This window comes from Bidens hawaiensis, unplaced genomic scaffold, assembly GCF_021521415.1.
Source record: "Bidens hawaiensis isolate Kalapana, Puna unplaced genomic scaffold, B.hawaiensis_p1.1 tig00021501_1, whole genome shotgun sequence".
NCBI classification, from domain to species: domain Eukaryota; kingdom Viridiplantae; phylum Streptophyta; class Magnoliopsida; order Asterales; family Asteraceae; genus Bidens; species Bidens hawaiensis.
Window position 1 is genome coordinate 229,734 of NW_027493338.1, and position 23,391 is coordinate 253,124.

General features: G+C 34.6%; 2 protein-coding genes across 2 annotated transcripts; both read left to right on the top strand.

The window, feature by feature from the left end:
* The first annotated feature begins 9,412 nt into the window (after positions 1-9,412).
* LOC143563609 (putative methyltransferase PMT16) lies at positions 9,413-14,228 on the top strand. Its single transcript, XM_077051107.1, has 6 exons — positions 9,413-10,286; positions 12,546-12,756; positions 12,854-13,151; positions 13,236-13,637; positions 13,757-13,834; positions 13,912-14,228. Exons 1-6 carry the CDS (start codon positions 9,612-9,614, stop codon positions 14,138-14,140), a joined length of 1,893 nt encoding a protein of 630 aa, XP_076907222.1. The 5' UTR covers positions 9,413-9,611; the 3' UTR covers positions 14,141-14,228.
* Positions 14,229-19,156: 4,928 nt separating this feature from the next.
* LOC143563608 (uncharacterized) lies at positions 19,157-21,052 on the top strand. Its single transcript, XM_077051106.1, has 2 exons — positions 19,157-20,154; positions 20,900-21,052. The coding sequence occupies exons 1-2, from the start codon at positions 19,165-19,167 to the stop codon at positions 20,924-20,926; spliced, it is 1,017 nt and encodes a 338-aa protein (XP_076907221.1). The 5' UTR covers positions 19,157-19,164; the 3' UTR covers positions 20,927-21,052.
* The last annotated feature ends 2,339 nt before the right edge of the window (positions 21,053-23,391 follow it).

The window sequence follows — 23,391 nt, forward strand, 5'->3', positions numbered from 1 at the left end:
GTTGGTTCTCTTCGCAGACTTTAGCATGTTTCTCCACCTTCTTCGTTTCAGCCCTTTTCATTGCTTGCCCAGCTACAACCCATTATCCCTCAAACCAGCTAAATGAGATACCCCTGTGAGGTCAACACAAGCGTGTTTTCCCCCGGCCCAACCAAAGACGTGCAAATCTGCCGGTCGTAGAGCGGATCTCCCTTCCGTGGGGACTGTAAGGAAGTTTACGGGGGCTTCCTTTTTAGCTGATATCCCAGCTCGCCTTAAGATGTCCCAAAGAACGTCCTGTAAGGCCCCGAACCTGGTAGCCCTACTTTAGCTTCGGATTTACTCATAAAAACAGTTCTTTACAAATCAGAGTAATTAAAACTTTCGCGGAATATAAAAACTTTCATAAAACATTACAGCAATCCAAAACTTACCTTAATTAAACATTCTTGTCTTTCAAAATAAACGTCAATTAACATTAAAACATCTTGAGTCTTCAGATGTCAGTCTCCTATTCGCCCACCATGTGTCCGCTCAAGCTAGTTGTCTCATTCTACTCACCTGCGTGCATACTAAAAGTCAGCTACGCTGAGTGAGTTCTAGTTAATCGGACGCCATACAATACATACACATACATACATATCCGAAGATACATATCCATACTTAATCTGTTACCCTACTACCATACATACATACATACATATCTACAATCACTAACCTCAGTCTACTGAGAGTACGTTCATAGTCCGCCGTCTATACCTGTACTCAAGATCGTGAACACATAAAAGGTCCGCGGTCCTTACCTCTGTTCACCAGTTATGGTACGTGCAAGGTCCGCAGTCCTTCCCTGTACCATCCTATATTGACAAAACGTACAAGGTCCTCAGTCCTTCCCTATGTTGCAACCTAAACCATAGCACGTACGAAGTCCGTAGTCCTCCCCTATGCTAACACAAATATAGCACGTATAAGGTTCACAGTCCTTTCCTGTGCTGACGCCTATCTACAATACGTATAAGGTCCGCAGTCCTTATCTACGTTGGCGTCTATCACCTATAACCAGCACGTACGAAGTCCGCAGTCTTCCTCACGTATAAGGTCCACAGTCCTTTCCTGTGCTGACGCCTATCTACATTACGTATAAGGTCCGCATTCCTTATCTACGTTGGCGTCTATCTCCTATAACACGTATAAGGCCCACCGTCCCTATCTACGTTTACATCTACCATCTACATCACGTATAAGGCCCGCAGTCCTTAACTACGCCATCACCTGCCAAGTCTATGTCCAACAGAAGTTAGAGGGATTCGCCATCCTAACTTACTATGTCGAACGTAGGACTCACATACCATTAGTGTACCTGTATACACATACTTCACATATACAATAATTACATTATAGCATAAGAACACTCTAGGCGTTCTTTACATCATTCATTTAACAACCATACCCCTTGTCGATACGTGCAATATCCGAAGATCGTTCACGCCCCGACAAGTGTTCATTTGTAATGTTCATACATCTTCGATATATAATATTTGTACCTTTATTTTTAACCTGACAGTACGCGCAATATCCGAAGATCGTTCGCGTACCGACAAGCAATCATTCATATCTATCACATATATCACATATGGCATACACTTATAACTTAGGATAAATGTATTAACAACACATCGAGTATACACACAGCCCCGAAAACATAACAAGGAATGGGGCTAGAAACTCACCTGAACTCGGTTACTTCTTCTGCTAACGGTTACTCCTTATTGAGCTGTGCGCGTCTAACTGTTTAATAATTACAGTATTAAATACCGCTCTAGTCATCTCATTGCTACTTAATTAGTCTTACATGTCTAAGCTGTTTTACTTCATTAAATCATTACCTGGTTAGTTAATTGTTACTCATTAACCTTTAAAGGTATCTTTCATAAACTGCCAACTACAAGGGCTATTATGTAATTACATAATTCTTTTTTTAAGTCCAGGGACCATTCTGTCTTTATATTAAACTCCTAGTTCGTTACTTTTCCCTTAACGAATTGGGTAAAGAATCATCCTCTGATTCGCTAAGCTCCCATAACGAACTAGCTAACGAATCACCCTCTGAATCGCTAAGCTCCCATAACGAACTAGCTAACGAATCACCCTCTGATTCGCTAAGCTCCTATAACGAACTAGCTAACGAATCACCCATAACGAATCACCCATAGTTCTTATCCAGACTTTGACTCAAGGGTCAAAGTCAAAATCGTCAAGAACAGCAAATAGTCAAAAGATCTTAGATCTGCAATTAAACCTTCGTTTCTTAACCAAATATCACGATTTTGGTATCAACGGAATCGTCTGACCAGCGCCTACAAACCCCAACCATCAAATCGGCCTAACATCGATGTTTAAGGGGTGCGATTTAGGCATATAGGTTACGGGTTCTTTTAGGTTAACAATTAACCTATCAAATTCTAATCAATTCCAGTAATATTTGTTGTTTTGGGTTCGTTTATAACAAATTAACACAGATCTATGATTTCCCAAATCAAACCGAACCTATACGAACGATTTCTAACTATAAACGTACCTTGAACGAGTCGAACTACGAACACGGTTAAGCCTTGATGTTGTTTTGGTCCGTCACGACGTTCCAACACCAACAAGCTCCGGTTTTCGCCTTCGGATCTTGGTTTGGGTTATAAGATGGTGTTGTGTGTGTTTTCTAAGGTATAGGCTAGTGTGTAGATTAGGATAAAAATGGAAATGATTAGGGTTTAAGGAGTATTTATACTCCCTTAAGCCCATGGACCTAAGACCCATATTTCCCTTTTGGTCCATAATTAAGTCCATCTAAGTTATGTGAAGTCTTTTTCTTGAATTCTTTTAGTTATAGATATATGATACTGATAATGAAAGTTTCAATAAAAAGAGCGTTCTTAAGTATGTTTTTACACATGCATTTTTTTATTAAGTTCATTTAAAAAATCATTTTGTGATATAAATAAAATTATTTATGTACACATAGTATAGATACAAACATATATGTAATGTATGTTTTATATAAGTTATGTAAATCTTTGTTTTACATGTAATTTTATAATTTGGATAACCCCGTGTGCTACACGGGCTCTAAATCTAGTTATAGAATATAGATATAAATATTTGGTGACTTTTTTTTCTATAATAAAAATGCATGAACATCAACAAGTTAAAATCAAGAACTATATCTTGTTTTTTTCATCTTAACATCACATCAATGAAAGCGATGCATCACATGTCTTGTAATTGATTTTTATGTGTTTGAATAAGTTTGATAAGTTACAAGTAAGAAGGAATATATGATTTACGTTCAACTAATGGCTAACTTTAACTAGTTTATTAGCAATAACGAGAAGATTAAACTATAAGAAAACTGTTAACGAATTTACGGGAAATCATATCGATTAACACCGAAGAACACAAACTCAACACAAATTATGAACTAGAAGAATTATACATGAAATCCCAAATTGAATTAGGGCTCACACTTTTTTGTTGATTACGAAATGAATGAAAGAAACAAGAATAAAAATAGTTATAATTGAAATCAAATTGAACGAACTAGAACTTCGTCTAAAAGAAGCCCTGATATATTCTAACCACATGTTGCTGTTAGACGCTAACAACCTAACTTTCAAGAAGTACAAAATAACCCTTGATGTTTTTTCCTGTGGTGAACCTTTTATATGGAGTAAAGTCTCATACGTAGTACAACTCTCTTGTAGAACGTTACTAGAAAAATTAACACTTCATCCATAGTACACAACTCCAGACATAGAACGTAGTAGTACTCTACTACTCTAGAGAAGTATCTCCCTCGTAGTAACCTACTATGGGGAACTCACACTCAGTAGTTTAAAATCGCTCTTTTCGGTCAAAAATTTGGGCCCAAACCCCCCCTCTCCCCACGCCCGACATTCTCGTCCAAACTTTACCACTGATCGTTAAATACCCATATAAACTTATCATGTTTTAAGTGTCCATTGTCAATTATTTTTTAAAGATAATTGTTCTTTATGCATGTCATTATGAACTCAATATAGATCAGTAGATCATATTATTTTGTACCAAAATTTAAAAGTAAAAATGTAACAAACATACAAGAATGGCAATGGTCTATACTCTATACATAGACGTTTATGGACCCCCAGCTCTCTATCAGTCTATCCTAATTCCTGACGCATACCAAATACCACTACTACTTTTGTGCATAGTGGGTTGTACTTAAACAAACATTTGACCATTTATGTTACTATATTGACAAAGTACAAGTATACATTGCGTAATGCTTACATGTGGCCATGTGGGTGGGCTACCTAACTGGTTGAAATCTTGTATAAACGGAGTAATGTTAAAATAAAACTATTTAAACTTTTTATAAAAAAATTACTTTCATGGCATAGTGAAAGTTGCAAGCTGATTGTAACTTAAGCAATCATCATTGGCCAATAATAGTGTTAGGAAAGTAATATCATTATGTTAACAAAGTTATTATTGAGTGGTAGAAAGCCTAAGTTTTTCAAGACAGACCCATGTTCGATCCTCACATACCAAACTTTGGGAAATGACATGGTTGGCCCAATAAAGAAAGGGGGATCTTCGTGATCTCCGGTTTGATCTTGAGGTCGTTCGGGTTTACCATAGTCCACAAGTGGACATTCAGGTGGGTAGGCTCTCCTCGAAACTGGAGATAACTTGGATAAAATAAAACTATTTAAACTTTTTATAAAAAAATTACTTTCATGGCATAGTGAAAGTTGCAAGCTGATTGTAACTTAAGCAATCATCATTGGCCAATAATAGTGTTAGGAAAGTAATATCATTATGTTAACAAAGTTATTATCGAGTGGTAGAAAGCCTAAGTTTTTCAAGACAGACCCATGTTCGATCCTCACATACCAAACTTTGGGAAATGACATGGTTGGCCCAATAAAGAAAGGGGGATCTTCGTGATCTCCGGTTTGATCTTGAGGTCGTTCGGGTTTACCATAGTCCACAAGTGGACATTCAGGTGGGTAGGCTCTCCTCGAAACTGGAGATAACTTGGAGACGTTTAAAGGCTTTGTACAATTGGTTTGGGCCAGCTAACAGTGATCTTTTGTCTTTTGATCACCCCGTACAATATACTTAGAAATTTCTTTGTTTTTTGGCCGTTCAAAAAAAGAGTTATTAATCGAATGTATAACATCAGATAGAGTTAAAATCGACCAAATTAGTTCTCTAGTTACCTTTAATGTTGTATGCACTTGTGACCAAAATGTTAGTTTCAAATATTTTTCATGATAAAAATATTTATTAGCTTTGTCCTTAGTTGATAAGAACGTGGTGTTAAATTTGTTGATACCAGTTTTTGTCATGTTTACTTTTAAAAACAATAGCTATAATTATCAAATATTTTGGATTCTTTTAAATTTAAGAGGACTTAAAATTAATGGTCATTTTGTTTTTTATTAACCTACAAAGTTGGCCATGTGCGCTCGGTTTAAAACAGTAGAAATAAAAAAGAACCAACAATTCGATTTAAAATTGGAATTAAATCAACTTTGTGAAAAATAGCAATAGAAAAGTTTATAAATGGTAATATTATTATCAAGGGCGTGAATAAAATAGAAACAATTATTATTTTAATCGTTAGGTAAACAAACCACGATAAAAAAACTTTACATCCCATTCTTTATAATATATCATATTTTTAAGAAATATATGAAACACATAAATAATTCTTTTGTTAATAATTCCTTTGTAAGTGAGAAAAAGATAAATAATTACAAAAAATGATTAAAAATGTATTATTTAACTGAATAAAAATATATATAGAAATAAGATGTAGAGATATGTTAATAGACAAACAAAGTTTAAGATTAAAGTTGTTTTTTTACTTAATTACGTGATAAAAGATGAGATGTGAATGTCCTAAAATATTATTTTAATAAGAATATATACAACACATTTTATACAAAAATCAAAAATATAAATGTTGGATCTAATGTGGGTTTTGTTAAGTTAGTTCAGTCATTTATACACGTTTAGTCATAATCAAACAATTAATTTTCCAATCTGTTTAATTATTTCGGTTAAGTAAACCATACGTATAGATCAAATTTAGACATTCAAATAGGTTGCTAACCCGATTCAAGAAGATTATTTATTTGTATATTTATTTATTTATTATTGGCCGACTTAGTGATGTTTTGAGACACACGTACATGTAAGCATAAGATATGAAAGGACATGGTTATGAAGACTTGCGCATGAGCAAGTTGCGTAAATCAATCAAATCTATAACTTTTCTATTTTGTTTATTATATGAACAAATTAATTAGGAAAAAGATAGTTTCAAAATTCAGGTTAAAAAGGAATCAGAATATTTACATAAACTATATAAATAAACCAACACTAATAAATAAAATAGAAATAATTAATCTAACATAATATTAAACAAAATATCTAATTACAACAGAGAGATATGACCTGGGACAACAAAAATTTTCTTACATGTTTAGTGTTCGACTAGGATGTGCATATCGATGGACAAAGTCACACCTAGTATTTAGGAATCTAGAGTCATGTAATATAAAAGGTTAAGTATTCAATAATTACTAAAGTTCAAAAGATAGGAATCATCATGTTTAGATTACTTAGTAGAAGGTGTACAACGTAGTTTTTAATCATACCATACCCCCACACACATATTAACACATGCACATAAGTTCACACACATGTATGTAACATGTATACGCATGTAGATACTATGGTGTATGTGGGGACAAGGGTTATATGTGTGATGCGTCTGTTTATGTACACAGACTTCTAGCATACATAATTACACACTTTCAAATGGTACGCATATAATGTGTAAATCATAATAAAAACTCATTTTAGACGAATTCATGTTTTACAGTAAGCATTTATTATATATCAAATAGAATTATGCAAGTTTTACATTAAAACTCTAGACAAAAGACAAAGTTGTATTTTATAGTAAGCATTTGTATGATGTGATCATCATACAAAGTTGTTGCGACGATGTGATTATCATACAAAGTTGTTAATGTTAACCGCTTTTCAAAATTCAAAATGACCCATGCGTGTTGTCTTCGAATATGTTTTCCTCTTTAGCTTTGGAAGATATAAAACAAACGGCAACAATGATAGTTTTGTAGCTTTGTTAATGTATTATGTTTGTCATTCCTTATTCTAGCTTGTTTACAACATGTCTTAAACCTGTAGTGTTTTGTTAGTGTCATAAAATAACCAGGATTCTCTTATGAGTAGGAATTCGACATACAACTACTATTTCTAGATTTACTAATAAATCAATATTGATTTTTGGAAGGAATAAAAGGCAATGCATATTATAGAAACTCTCCATCAAAGTATCTTACAAAGTGCAAAAATCCAATTGGTTTGAAGACAAATGTATATCATACTTCCCATGAAATTACTAGCGTACCCACAGGGAAAAGTTCGAGACAACGACGTTAGTTTTAAATTTACGCTCTCATTTTTATCCTACTTGTATTACAGGCTTAAACTGTACAACATAACACGTACTAGTGTACTATTACCCTATATTATATATTATACAAGTATATAATGTCAGCGTGACAAAAAAAAGTCCTTGAAAGTGGAATAACATATCGCTGACTCTTTCAACACGTATATGTTCATACGTTAAAGTATGTTAAATGCTTGTCATAGTTATGACATTGTTAAGTGCATGTATCCGGTAACCGAATATGATGTGAAGAAAAAAAGGAGGATAAGGTGAAAAGAAAAAGGTATACAATGCACAAATTTGTATGCTATGTGCAAGTTAGAGATATAAAAGAAGATATGGTCTTTAAATGAGCACTATAAATGTACCAAAAATACAACAAAAGCTAAAGACCATATTAAAAGATGAGGAAGAGATCTGTTATGCTTTAGGATGGAAAACTTGTAATAAGAGGAAAGAATTAAAAGATGTAGGGACATGCTATAAAAATAATTCAAGTAAATTATATAAAAGTGCTTTATAGTATTCCTACTAAACTTGTGTGTGTTAAAAAGTTAAATTCTGAGTTAACCTTGAAAGTGACGAGCATTTTTACATGTTTTTATAATCCATTATCTTAATAAACATAATGAAATGTGTGACACGTTTTTGTTTACCCTTAACCTTTCCCGGAGAATGTAACTCTAATTTTTATTGTTTACGTTCATCTCATATTATAAGATCATCCTAAATAAAAAAAAAACCTAAAACGAGTCTTTACCTTGCTTCGAAAACCGATTTGGATGATCAATAGTTTTGCTTTGTTCTTCTTTTCATCGATTCATCTACTAGGGTGAATAATGTCCGCATCAGGCCTTTTGTATTTGTTTTTTTATTTTAGGATTTAATATTGTCATATAAGAAAAAAATGCCACATAATCAAAACTATCGGGAGTGGCGTTACCATTTGGTTTAAAAAAGGTATTTCACCTTTGTTCAAATTTTACATGTGGAGGATTTTAGCGTGAAAAAAGAATTAATTAGTGACTTCTGTAAAAATAAAAACATAAAGTATATTAATTTTTTATAGTATTTGCCCTCAAAATTACAATAATTAAACCACCTAAAGGGACGGTTAATTTTGACAGAACATTTATGAATTGCTAGTTGCTTTTATCCTTAAAATATAGCTATTTGAGGAAAATTTTAATTTAGTTTATAATAACCCTATAAATTATTAAAACAAAAACTTTAATAAATATCTAATACACCCATATACACACATACGTTATTTTTTATTTTTATACTTATTATCCAACTCCCGCTTGCACCATTGGTTTTTAGCTAAAACTGAAGGCCTAAAAACAGAAATTAAAATCAAGTCTCACTATGAGAAAACCCGACAACAAAGACCACATGGCAACCTAAAACCAAGAAAATCCCAATTATCGTGTGTGTTTAAAAGTGACTAGACTTACAATACAAGAAGAGCATTTGTAACCGACTCAAGGGTCCTCTTTTCTTCATGTTATAACTATTGAGAAACACTCCACAACCCGCAACACGTCCCATGAAACTCTCTCTCTTACAAACACTCATCCCTTCTTCACAGTTCGTCTACGCACACGAATCACCCTCTCTTTTTCACAACAGTGTCTGTAACGCTTAACAAATCATAATAAAAACAGTACATTTTAATACTTTAACATTACATAACCATCTTATTTTAATATTACAAGTTACAACACAACGGTCACCGAAGCTACAAGAGTCATCCCGCATAACCACATCTAAATTTTCCTAGTTCCAAAATTAGCAACATACACGAGACAAACCTTAGCGCGTGCAGGCGCGTGTAGCTCTTACAAAACTACAAAAAAATAATACTAAAATAGAATAAAATAAAAAAACACACACACAAAAGCTGCATATAAAATCTTCTGTCATAACCTCTGTCTTCAACCACACCCACCCTCTTTCTATCTACAAAACACAACACATGTGACCATAACAAACAACCATACATCACCCAACCTTAACCTACAAGCCCATACTCACACTCTAGTCTTGTGTTATTGTTTACTATTCACCTTATTATTATTATTATTATTATCAACCTTCATCAATGGTTTCCAATAGATTATTAACATATTTGATTAGTTTAAGGATGAAGAAAAGAAACATGTTCTTCATGGCTATCACAACCGTCCTATGTTCATGTTTTTATCTCCTAGGAAACCTTAAACCAACAACAACAACCCCCCAATTCATCCATTCCAATTCATGTAACAATATTAATCCAAACAACACCGCTGTCACTACGACACACGCCTCAGTACTAGATTTCACCCCACACCACCTCGCTGAGCTACACGACGCGCGTGTGGCGCGTGAGACCAACCGCTTTCCACCCTGCGCGCCGAAACTCAGCGAGTACACGCCGTGTGAGGACGTTGACCGGTCGTTGAAGTTTGACCGGGAGAGATTGGTGTATAGGGAAAGACATTGTCCGGATAAAGAGGAGGTGTTGTTGTGTAGGATACCCGCGCCGTACGGGTACCAGCAACCGTTACGGTGGCCGGAGAGCCGTGACGGCGCGTGGTATGCGAATGTGCCACATAAGCATTTGACTTTGGAAAAGGCGGGTCAAAATTGGGTCCGGTTTAAAGGGGACCGGTTTAGTTTTCCGGGTGGTGGGACGATGTTTCCGAATGGTGCGGGTGCGTATATTGATGATATCGGGAAGTTGATTAATCTTCGGGATGGGTCGATTAGGACCGCCATTGATACTGGCTGTGGGGTACGTAACTTTTTATTTCATTACCATAATATTATTTTTTTCATCTTATTAAACACCTTAATACCATTAAGTTACTAAACAGTAGTAGTAGGATATGTAACTAAACTTTTTTCATATTCTAAAATATATTCATTTATTAAACATAAAATCTTTTTTATTAATCTACATGAATTGATTAGAACCATCATTAATACTGGCTATGGGGTACGTAACTTTTTCTTAAATAGTAAATACTACGTTAACTTTGTTTACTATGAGACCTGAACTCTCAAATGCATTTTTTTTGAGAAATGAAACATTGAAATTGAAAAATGGTAATTATTTTTTATGGTTATTGAAATATGTTGGTTTATTATAAAGATATTTTAAAATCAATGCGAATACACGAGTGATGATATCACTTTTGTATTTATGTTATAGTATATTGATTTTTTTGTAATTTTGTTTTTATTCAATGATATTTTAGTAACTTTTTAAAGTATAAATATGGATTTGTGTTTGTTCTTGATATTTGTATATTCAAGATATTTGTATTTTTAAAAGTGTTGAATATTAGATGTTAAAAAAGGTAATAAACAAGTTAATCTATATCGTGTTTAATCATTTAAATTATTTTTATTTACGAAAGAGACGTATTTCATTTTCAACAAGAAATTTGACGATAAAACTCGAAAGTTCTTTATAAATCATAGAAATATGTTGACAATTTGTCTACTTAACTATCATTTCTGTGTTTATTATTTGAAGAAAGTTGTTGACTCATGATGTTCTTACTAGCTAGAACATAAGTTTTATAAATTTAAAGTGGATAAACGATGTTTCAAATACTTATAGACAATTATGATTTTTCAATAAGTCAATAACATGAAATTGACAAAATTGACAAATATAAATATCTTTATTAATACTATTAAGACGTAGTACTCGTTTTAATTTAAATTGTCTATATGTATATTATTATTTAAATACATATTATATTGAATTAATTTAATTTTAAATAAGTAATATACTCTTAATATAAAGTGTTTTTGACTTTTTCTGATTTTCCAGAGTTGGTTGGAAGTATCTTTTCAAAGGATTGGTACAAATTATATCAAAGTATGAATTAAAAGACACAAGTGGATTAACCTATTTTTATTCATCTAAAGGTTTTTTATTTGGAAACTAATAAATTCTATATTGTAACTTAATGCAATAAGGAAGTGAACATTTTAACACCCTAGGATTCATGTTATGCCATACTAGGTTGATGATTACGCTAGTCAAGTTATTACTTTCGTAGCAAAAGAATAAATACAAGCACGCTCAGTAGTTTAACTAGAATACAACTTTATTATTATTTTGGATTTTTGGTGATCATTTAACGAAAGAAAAAAAAGAAAGTAAGATAAACAGTTAAATAACAATAGTATGCATTATAGTTACAAGCATATTATGTGGTGTTTATGTGGTTTTCATAGTTTTCTAATAACAATTGGTTCTCTATTAAGCACCCATCATATACATGTCTATATTTAAAATGTAAGATTCTCTAGAAAAAATCATTGACGTGGTAGTTGTTAGGCATGAAAAATCTAATCAGAGTGGTTGGATCTGATAATTATAATAAGAAATTAGCTGGTTGTTGTAGTATCATATTGTTTGGATTTATAAAAAGCAACGTTAAATAACCCAATCCAATGGTATTATACCAAAAATAATATAATAATAATAATAAATTAAAAATATTTTTTTTATTAACAAAACAATGTAAAAATATCCGGGTTTTTAATACCATAAAACAATAATTATGTGCATGTTATTTTAAAGTTATTTAAATAAATTGACGTCATGATTTATTTAAAGAAACTTGTAAAAGGTTGGTGGGTTGATTGGGCCTACAAATGTCCATTTGGAAGGAAGCAATTTGGACAAGCAAACTACTCACCTTTAACCTTTTAGGCTTCTTGTCATTTACAATGAAAAATTTTAATAGTTAGTAATATATTTATAAAATTTAAGAAGTAGTTATTAGTACACTGTTATATCATATAACATACAAAATTGTATGAAAAGTAACTTTGATAAGTCTATAAATCACGGTAGTTATTTACTTATTTATTACCGTACAACAATTAAGAGCATAAAGTAAAGGCATGTGAATTATTTATTTGTAAAAGTAAAAGTCTAGGAATCAATGTTTTTGACACGATTGTATCTAAGAGTAATTGTTAATTACTTTAAATATTTACATGTATTTTTAAAATATTATTTATTCAGGTGGCTAGTTTCGGAGCTTATCTTCTATCAAGAAACATTCTAACAATGTCATTTGCACCAAAAGACACTCATATAGCTCAAGTACAATTTGCACTAGAACGTGGAGTTCCTGCTTTGATTGGCATCATGGCATCAATTCGGTTACCTTATCCTTCTCGAGCTTTTGACATGGCTCATTGTTCTCGTTGCCTCATCCCATGGGGGGAATATGGTAATTGACTACATTTTTTTATTTTTCGTTATAGTTTTCACATATAACGTATTAAAGATATTGATAATGCACGTTTTTTTTTGTTTTTTTATTGTAGATGGTTTGTATTTGATTGAAGTTGATAGAGTTTTACGCCCGGGAGGATACTGGATTCTCTCGGGCCCACCTATTAATTGGGAGCGCCGTTGGAAAGGTTGGGACAAATCGAGGGAAGAATTAAAAAAGGAGCAAGATAGGATTGAAGGAGTGGCCAAAAGCTTGTGTTGGAAAAAGTTGGCTCAAAGGGATGATATCGCAATTTGGCAAAAACCTTCAAATCATGTTCATTGCAAAATCACTCGTAAAATCTTCAAGAAGCCACAATTTTGCGAGAATCAAGATCCAGATATGGCATGGTAATATTAAAAACACTTTGATATCATAGACCTTTTTTTGACACGTGTGTTTTTTATTTTTATTTACCAAAATACTTCGTATAGGTATACTAAGATGGAGACATGTTTGACTCCATTACCAGATGTTTCCAACATCAGGGAAACATCTGGGGGAGGACGAGTGGCAAAATGGCCTGAAAGGTTGACGTCAACCCCACCGAGAATCATTAGTCAATATGTTGGAGATATCACAGAAGAAATATTTAGAAGTGACACAAATCTTTGGAGGACGAGGTTATCATATTACAAGACACTAGACCAACAACTGGCAGAGAAAGGACGGTACCGTAACTTGCTAGATATGAATTCCTACTTGGGAGGCTTTGCAGCTGCGCTTGTTCTCGACAATGATCCAGTATGGGTAATGAACGTCGTACCCGTTGAAGCTAAAGTGAACACCCTTGGAGTTATATATGAACGAGGGTTGATTGGAACTTATCAAAATTGGTAATCGTCAGTCTTTTAATTTACTAATTTAACTTGTTAAATAATCATTATTATTTTTATTTTTATTTTTTATTATAAATAAAATGTTTTTGTTTAACTAACGTTATTTTTGGGTTTAGGTGTGAGGCTATGTCTACATATCCAAGAACATATGATTTCATTCATGGAGACACAATTTTTACTTTATATAAAGACAAGTAAGATTTTTGAGACATTTATTACTATATTTATAAGTATACTTTCACAAATGATTTACATATATTTGGCATTGTAGATGTGAAATGGAAGACATAGTGTTGGAAATGGACCGGATTTTAAGACCACAAGGAAGTGTAATAATTCGAGACGACGTTGACTTACTAGTCAACGTGCAGAGTATTGCCGAAGAACTCCAATGGGAAACCAGATTGGTCGATCATGAAGACGGGCCACTTGAGCGAGAAAAACTACTCATTGTCACGAAGCAGTACTGGACGGCCCCGGCCCCTAAAAGTAACCAATAACGGGTTTTTTATAAATACTTTGATAATTCATAATAAACATATTCCAAAAGTAAAGGAAAAAAATCATATTTTTTTGGTAAAACTACGGAGTAAGTACATGTTGATTATTACGTTATGAATAAAACTCTAATTGTTTATTTAGTGGAAAATGGAAATCATTATGAATATTGAAATGTAGAAATTATTTTCTGGAATCCTTTTCTTGTGTTATAAATATATTTCTTCATATTCTAATTTGTTGCAATATGTCTTGTCTAGCCAGAATTAAATTATTAGATTATAAACTATTAATGGGTTGTTTTGGTTTCTTGTATAATTGAACCATTTAGGCCAATAATCCCAAAAAGAACGGCGCTGTTACACGTTAAGTTGTTCTTACGTTACACGAGCAAAGATAAATTTAAGGATAACTCGATGGTACAATTAGCAGTTAACTTAAAAGAGTTTGAGCCACGTTTTAGACTTCAACAAACGACTCTTTCACTACTTCACAATGTTGCAATGCCGTTAAAGTTAAGTAGTAAGCAGTGCTGTAAAAGTCGGCATAGGCAGCCGAGTACACGGCGCCTAGGTGCTCTTGGCACTTCATCGAGCTGCTTTTCTTCTTCAAAGTCAATAAAATCAGAATCGGTCTTACGTGTCCAACTAGGTCCTAGATGGTCCAAATCGGACCTGGGTGTCTCTTATTAGGCCTAGGTGGCCAACTCGGTCTTAAAATTATTTTGACTTCTATTAAAAAAAATTTAATTTCTCCTAGAGCACACCATTGCCTTTTTTTCTCAAGCTAAGATACAATATAATTTCAGTTCTGAATTCGCAATTGCCATTGTTATCATCCGGTTCAAAGTTCTAAACTAGCAAACCTCCTATTCAAGTTTTATTGAGGTACGTATTTCATTATTAAGTCGGTGTTCTTGTACTAACATTTAATTATTATTGATTGGTTTTTGTATTGTTTGAATTTTGTAGAATATTTAGCAAACTTTTGATATATGGCATGTATATAATATCCGAAAAATTAATTTATTTATAAAATACCACGTCTGAGTACTCCGGGTACAACATGCCGTCCACGCCTAGACCGAGTACTCACAACTTCCTAGTTAACCGCCCTGGGAGCGCCTACTCGCTTAGCGACTTTGCAACCTAGGTAGTAAGAGTGTCATATCATAGAATATTAACTGACGGTTCCAAATCGATTTCCTATTTCAAAGCTCAAAATGGTTCTGAACTAAGCCATACCGCCTGGTTCTAGCTGTAATAATCCACTTGATATTTTACCATCAAAATTGACTCAAAATTGTGCAGGCACGTTTAAAACAACCACGCATCCTTCAAATTTTCTAACCACTCGAACAATGGGGGGTTCTCATCTATATAATTTCTTTTCGTTTAACAAACCTGTTTTGACTCGAATCGACCATATCCCAAACCGGTGGAACTGAGTTTACGTAACACGAGGTTAACGTTAAATGACTCAAAAACACTCCCAAGGATTCAAAAGCTTCAAATTTAGAACTGTTTTGAATATGGTTTGGGTTGTGTAAATTTTATTTTTATTTGGCTTTCTTTTAAATCGTTTAACCCATTTGTAACTGTTATAGAATTAAATTTTTTAAAAATGTTAACGTTGTTTGGCCTATGATTGAAACACTCTTTGATTGTATTTATGTTACTTAAGTATCCGTAGGTGCTTATGATTAGGTTTATTTTAATGATTAAGTTTTGTTTTCGGGAAATGACGACCACGTCCTTAATGTTATTATTGTTATTTTGTACACGAGCAACCCAAGTGGAAATATGACCTGTTCTATACATTTCTACGCAGAAAAGAGCATGGTGTTATTATCCCAATGATAAATTACTTTAATCTCATTCTTTTGTATTTTATTTACTTCATAAATTAGTGTTCACTGTTGCCAAACTTACTCGGTATCTTCATTGGTTAGGTCACCACACTATTCATTTCAAACAACAAATATTAAATTTGTTAGGTACTAGGAAATTTTTACATGCTAACAACAACAAGGCCAGACAAAACTACTATAAGCTCAAAAAAACTATATTTAATACCAACCAAACTATAAATCCATGAAAGTCTAAAAGAAGCCCACAACAAGAGGCTTATTCAAACATACTAACAACCCACAAACTTAAACTCCAACTATATATATTCTCATCTCAATCTAAAGTGCCCAATAATAAACTTCAACTTCAATAAATGTAAACCTATTAATCTAGCTCAAACGTTTAAAAATATATTAAACATAACAAACTAATATTTACGTATTAAGAAATATAATAATTATTATTATATATAGTAAAGGAAAAGTTTGGCGCCGTATGACCATGATTGGTCCATGTGGCGCCGTATTATATGGTCAAGCAATTTTTTTTTGTTTTTTTTTTTAAATTTGACAACTAAACGGTTATTCATGTTGACTCGTCGAGACAAAGTCTGGGATCGACAACATTCGGGTTTACTAATGACCGGGTTCTACTGTCATTTTTATTTTAGTTTCGGTACCACAAATTTAATCATAACCGAGTGAATTCGCATATTCTCACCGAGTTTTGTTTTAGTTCTGATATCGTAACGAAAACCAACCGGATGCCGATTTTTGTTATGGTATTATAACAAACGTGACAGAAACCGATCGAATATGTGTAGACTCACCGGCTCAACGCCCGAAATCGACAATGGTTGGTTTACTAGCACTTAAGTTTTACCGATCGACGTCACTCTCATTGGTCCATCTCAACTTATATACACACACACACACAACACACCTAACCGAAACTGACTGAGTTCGCGTCGACATACTGCTTCAACGCTTGAGACGCAACAACACTTAAGTTTTACTATCGTTCGGGTTAAACTACCTGCCCCGGGTAAACACACTAGTTAAGGTAACAAAAACTAATATATGTAAATGAAAACAAAACTCAGATTGAAAATAAAAGTACAAACCAAACAGTTAGAACAGTATAATTACAAAATGATTAAAAACAAAAACCTAAATAAACCCGTCAGCTAAAAACTAGTAAGTAATAAATACCTGAAAACGTCTACATTTAACCCAACAACAAAGAAAAAGAAAGAAACCATTTCTTCTTCTTTTGTTCACGATGGCTACTCCTGCTCCACCAGACCAAAATCAAACCCTAGACCCCCAAAATCCAAATTCACCACCACAATCAGATGACCATAAACCCCAATCTCCACCACCGCCGGTGATGACGTCATCACGCAACACCACCACCACCACCACCAGCAACAAGCGTCGTAAAACATACAAACGCAAAAAACCCACCAAGAAAATCATCCACTTGACCAACACCTTAAACCCAATCCCCTGTATCCCACCCAAAACCCTAGATCTTGATAAACACCAAGAGGTTTTAAAAAAAGTAGGCCTTTATGAGTTTAGTCGAATCGACTTTGATATAGACCGGGTTCGGGTTATGAAAACGGATTTAATTGTGCAATTGATTGGGAATTACGACCCGAAAAGACGGTGTAGTTATGTGAATGATATGAGGGTGGGTGTGAACCGGGCCGATTTAGCCCGGGCGTTGAAATTGCCGCCTGCGAGACAGGATCGGGAGCGGGCGGCTGTCGAAGAGGTGGATTTGGATTCGGAGGTGTTTTCGGACGAGTCGATTGAGTTTCTTGAGGAATTTGTTCAGAATTGGATTGTGTTGCGGGATGAGCCGCGTGTTGTGGCCGGTGAGGTGGTCGGTTGGGCGAGGTGTATTCGGGACGGGCATCCGGAGAAGATGAATGTTGCGAGTTTGATTTGGAGTAGGGTTGAGAAGGAGTTGAGTCTAGGGGATAAGCTTGTGGATTGTTATTATGCATCGCATTTGTTGTGCTTGATTCGCTCGCAAAAACCGGATTTTTTTTTAATGGATGAAGAAAAAGAAGAAGAATGTATGAATTTAGAGACGGAAGTTGAAGAACCGGCGGTTGAAGAGGTTACGATGTAAGAATATATATATGGATATGTATATTTATATATGGCCATCATTATCGTTTATATAATAATTAGATCAAAATATTAAATTATATCTTAGGGGGTGTTTGGCCTAGCTTTTAATTTTTAGCTTATGCTTATATTTTAAAGTAGCTTATAGCTTATTTTCTATTATTTGTTAAGCTCTTTTTAAGTGTTTGGATTAGCTTATATTCTACAAGTTGATTGTACGTCTTAATAAGTTGTTAAATCTACTATTCTTTAATTTGTTATAGTAGTAAGTTGCTTCAATATTATTAATCCACCATCATTTGTGGGCAAATGAGTAACTTGCCCCCTTAAACAAATAAGTTTATTCAAATAAGCTAAAAAACCATCTTCAAAGAAGCTTCTTCATATTAGCTTATAAGCATAAGCTTAAAAAGCTAAACCAAACACCAAGTTAAGCTTATTTTGTAAAAAAAGCTAAAAAAAGCTATAAGCTTTGCTAAAAAAGCTAGGCCAAACACCCCCTTATAATTATATTAGCTAGGTTTATCATAATATTTATGTTTTCTATTGCATACATGAAGAACTGATCAACATACGAAAGATGATGAAACAATGGCGGATGCTGATCTAGATGAGCAGGTGGACTTCAATGATGTATCGGGTGATCATTTCTTGCAGCCTTGTCGAAACAGCAGTTTGGTTAACGTTGAACAAGTCGAAGACGAACACGTTGAAGAAGTTAAGGGTGAACAAGTCGAAGACGAACACGTTGAACAAGTTAAGGTTGAACAAGTCGAAGACGAACACCTTGAAGAAGTTAAGGTTGAGGAAGTCGAAGACGAACACGTTGAAGAGGTTAAGGTTGAGGAAGTCGAAGAAGTCGAGGAAGAACACAACATTGAGCAAGTGGATGATGATGATGTTGAAGATGAAGAGGAGGAGCACGAAGGCGGTGAACGTATGGATGAAGGGTTTGACATGGAGGCGAATGATGACTCATTTGATCGTGACGGATTAACTGACAACTTCCTTCAAGGAGTTGACAACTCTCACGGGATGTCGTCAATGGACCTATTCGGTTCGCGTGACGGGTCGTTCATGTCACATGGCGGGTCGTCGTTCTACAACAATGGCGGGAAACGAGTAATGGAGCCTGAAGAAGACATCCAAATGCAAAACAGTAAAAGAATAAAAACGGAAGAAATGTGGGATGAAAAACAAAACGACATTGGATTCTGCTTTGACCAAATCCAGCAGTTAATGCAAAAGGCCAAGATGATCCACGAGTCAAAAGAACGAAGCTATGAAAACGTGCAATACAGTCAGCAAATAGCAGTGGATCAGCTTCAAGAACGCCACCAAATATTGGAAATGATTATAAAATCAAGAGATGAAGAGTTGGCGAAGAAGCATAATGAGGTGTTTCGTCTTGAACGGGAGCTTTATCTGATGAGTGATCTGCTATCCGGGTATAGAAAGGCTTTGAGCGACACGCGCTCTAAGTTTTCTGAGTACAGAAAGCGGGCTCAACTTAAAGAAGAACCGCTTTATAGAGATGCGGGCCCCGGTGGTTTGGTTTTGAGCGTACGGGAAATAGAGAAGCAGCGATTGAAGCAGGAAGAGGAGATGATGAAGGTTCAGATTATTGCAAAGAATTTTGAAGAAGAATGTGTTTATCGGTTGCAAATGCATAGTAATAGGCTTTCACCAATGTTTGATAAGCTGGTGGTTATTGAGAATGAAGTGCACATGCTTAAAGAATTATCTGCAAAAGCGAAAGAGGCTCAGGTCGAGCCGAGTGCTGAGCTGGCACCATCTGTTGAGCCTGAAGAGAATCAGAAATTAGTGAATGAAGATGAATTATATGTTGAGCCTGAAAAGATTCAGAAATCAATGGTTGAGGATGAATCTTTGGTTGAGCCTGAAAAATCAATGGATGTAGATGAATCTTTGGTTGAGGCCGAAAAGAATCAGGATGCACCGAATGAAATCACCGAGAATGATGTTAGCATGGATGGTGTTCTTCCTGATGCTGGTGAACCAGAGGTATGAACATTCTTGATCATTGGTTTTCTTTAGTTTAATTTATTTATTCCTATAAGATGTTTGAACATTATAATTGTTTATTTTTTAATTAATATTACGTTCATTTACGTTCATTTATTAAAATTCGTTTGTTTCATTTGATTAAAAAGCATGTTTGCTAACATAATCGTTTGTTTTTTTTATTGAACGAAAACTTTGATTAAAACACGACAAAACAACAATTACAAAGAAATAGAATATGTTCACATATTCATTTAGAACTTTTAGGCCCATTACAACTTAGTATGGTTTTAGTAACTTTTTAGTTTACTCATCTATGTTCGATTGTGTTCTTGCGTGAACCGTTTGTTTATACTTTTAACGAATAAAACATGTTTAATCGTCTTTACAAACGAACACAAACAAGCAAATCCCGTCCGTTTAATTGTTCTTGTTCGATCGTTGTTTGGTCAAAGTTAAATGAATGAACACGAACAGCTTCGCGTGTGTTCATTCAGTTTGAATGGGTCGTTTTCTTAGTTTCAAAAGGCACGAGGCGTCCTAGATTACAAATAACAGAAAGTTCAAAAATATACCATTCCATTTTGGGCGACATTTAACCGGTTTGATCTGTTTCTTTTTATAGCTAATTTCTTTTGAACTGCACGTTAATTCTAACACAATCTAACTTGAACCATATACGGGATGTAATCGCGATCTCTGTTGATTTGAATGGTTTTGACAGTTTATGGTTCATGTGTTGCAGGAAAAAGCAGATGGTGAACAAGATTGATGATTCTGTTTGTGTATGGAAGATTCTTATCGTTCGTTTTGGAATCTGAAATTGTGTTGGATATCGTCGTTGTTTCTTTCATCTTTGTATGCTCATTTAGATGTCGAGATGATTCTGTTTTATCTAAGCTTGGATGCAGTAGAGTTGCATATAGTCAACTTGAAGCGCTTTATCGCATCCTATTAATAAATAGTTCAGGTTTATTATCGTAATTTAGTTTGATTTTTGGGTTTATGATGGTTTTTGTAAGCGACATCTAAAATCTAGAGTTTCAACTCATGTGGTAACACCATCGCTACCCATACATATCTTCGAACCCACGTGGTAAACCTTTGTCACATAAACCCCCACCATTCTTCTCAATTTCTAACAACCAAATTAAATAAATAAATAATAAAAAAAAGACTTAGGATGGATTGGCTGATGCATGTGTAGTACCATGAATGCTCTTTACGCCTAAGCCTAAGGCCAAACGTAGTGGGGCGAAATTAGGGTGGAACACCGCTCCCGTGGGTGAAATGGGGCGGGGGCGTGGGGTATTTATCGCCGGAAGGGGAAAGATTTTATTATTATTATATTATTATGTGTCTGTTGTATATACAAATATATATATATATATACGTACATATATTATTATTTATAGCTCCTACACCATTACACCCCAAAAACAAGTTCCTACCATTTGCTGACTGGGCGTCACATGACACAAAACGTCCCATTTTGTAACCCCTCCATTACACATAGCCTAAGGACATACGGTATGTCAACCTAGAGGCTAGCCCAAGAAGAAATTAGAGGTGGCGGGAGATGCAGCATGGAAATATGTTGACGTGGTGGAGCGGCATAGCATTGAACGCTATGTTGGTTGAGGGGGGATGCCTTGAGCATGCCAGATGGAAAATTTGAAACAAAAAACTAATAAGACGTCATTGTGGAAAATCTGTAGAGTACATGCTTGTTTCATCGCCTCAAAACCATTTCACTTATTTAATTCAAATAATAATTAAAATTGAATAATAATAATAATAATAATTTAAATAATTGTTATCACACATTTTTTTATGTTTTGAGTTTATTTTTCTTATTAACATCAAAATTAAGGATAACTAACATGGTTTCATCATCTATCCAATAAATATTTGGTACCGCATACACGTGGTGGTATTCTTCTTCTGTACCAAACCATTTTCATCCCGTCCTTGGTTGTCCCGACTCCACTTGGACGGCCCTTAGGCCACTATATATTTTAGAAAATGAAATTACGTCGGTATATATTTTAACCTAAATTTTGCATTATGTCCTATTATTTCCAAAAAAAAATATGTTCGACTTTATAGTTTCACGCCTTCCATATACACCATAAATAATAACTTAACAAAATCCGAGTTATCTAATTGTTATTGTTATACATCAATATATAGCAAACATGTACAAAAATTTCAATCTTAATCATCTCCCTTTATTAAATAAAACATACACTAATGCTAAACAAGTGCCTCCATATTTTAAGGAAATTAACAAATCCCATTTACAAGATCCAAGCCAGTAAATTAAAACTCAAAATTTCTCCTAACCATGGCTCGGCTCAGCTAACGAATCATCAAACCCGGCTCCACCATCCGAACCGGCTAACCCACGACTAGCTCCAATATTCGGCTGATTAGCCGAAGGCTCACCAGCATATGAAGAAGTTGGTAAGACATATCCGACCCGAGGATCAAAGAACCATGATCGGGCGCCATGATGAGGTGGATTGAAGGCAGCGTGTTGGCTAGCTTGAATTTGAGCGCGCTTTAGCTGCTGACGTTCTTTCTTATGAGCATTTTGGTGGCCCCCTAGAGCTTGTGAGTTCGCAAACCCACGACGACAGTACTGACACTCGTATTTTCGACAGACGGATGGTGGTTTGGTCAGGGGCGCAGCTTCTCTAGGGCCAGGGGTGCCCCACCCGTTTTTCCGCTTAGTAGTGTATATTTTCCGATATTTGGCCGAAAATTTGTATACGTAGTGTAAATTTACCCGTTTTTTGCCGAAAATTTGAGGGCCCCCCCCCCCCCCCCCCCGAGTTTATGATTTTCACAATACATTACCCGTTTTTGGCCAAAAATTTGAGCCACAAAAAAAAAATTGTCCAAGCTTCGCCACTGGTATGGTAGGCCCCACAAGTACGTTGAATCCAAAGAGCTTTAACCTAGGTGGTGTTGTGTTGGTACGTACTAGGTTTTGCCATAATAATATAATTATTATGAGTGTGTATATATAAGTAGTTATGAATCGAGTATCTATTCTGGAAATCACATGCACATGCACGTAACCGAAAAAAACTTACTTATTCACATCCTCTCTCACATACTTGTAACCGTTCCCGCCACCATAACCGTTCCCACCACCACCATAAGAACCCCAATCAGCCATTCATTCAACTTTTTTCTTTTCCAAACTGTTTGTATATATCCGGTTAAAAG

Coding starts and splice junctions, on each gene's coding strand:
- LOC143563609 (XM_077051107.1), top strand. CDS start 9,612: ATGGTTTCCAATAGATTATTAACATATTTGATTAGTTTAAGGATGAAG. Junction 13,152..13,235: donor CAAGATCCAGATATGGCATG/GTAATATTAAAA, acceptor TACTTCGTATAG/GTATACTAAGATGGAGACAT. Junction 13,638..13,756: donor ATTGGAACTTATCAAAATTG/GTAATCGTCAGT, acceptor TTTTGGGTTTAG/GTGTGAGGCTATGTCTACAT.
- LOC143563608 (XM_077051106.1), top strand. CDS start 19,165: ATGTCGTCAATGGACCTATTCGGTTCGCGTGACGGGTCGTTCATGTCA. Junction 20,155..20,899: donor CTGATGCTGGTGAACCAGAG/GTATGAACATTC, acceptor CATGTGTTGCAG/GAAAAAGCAGATGGTGAACA.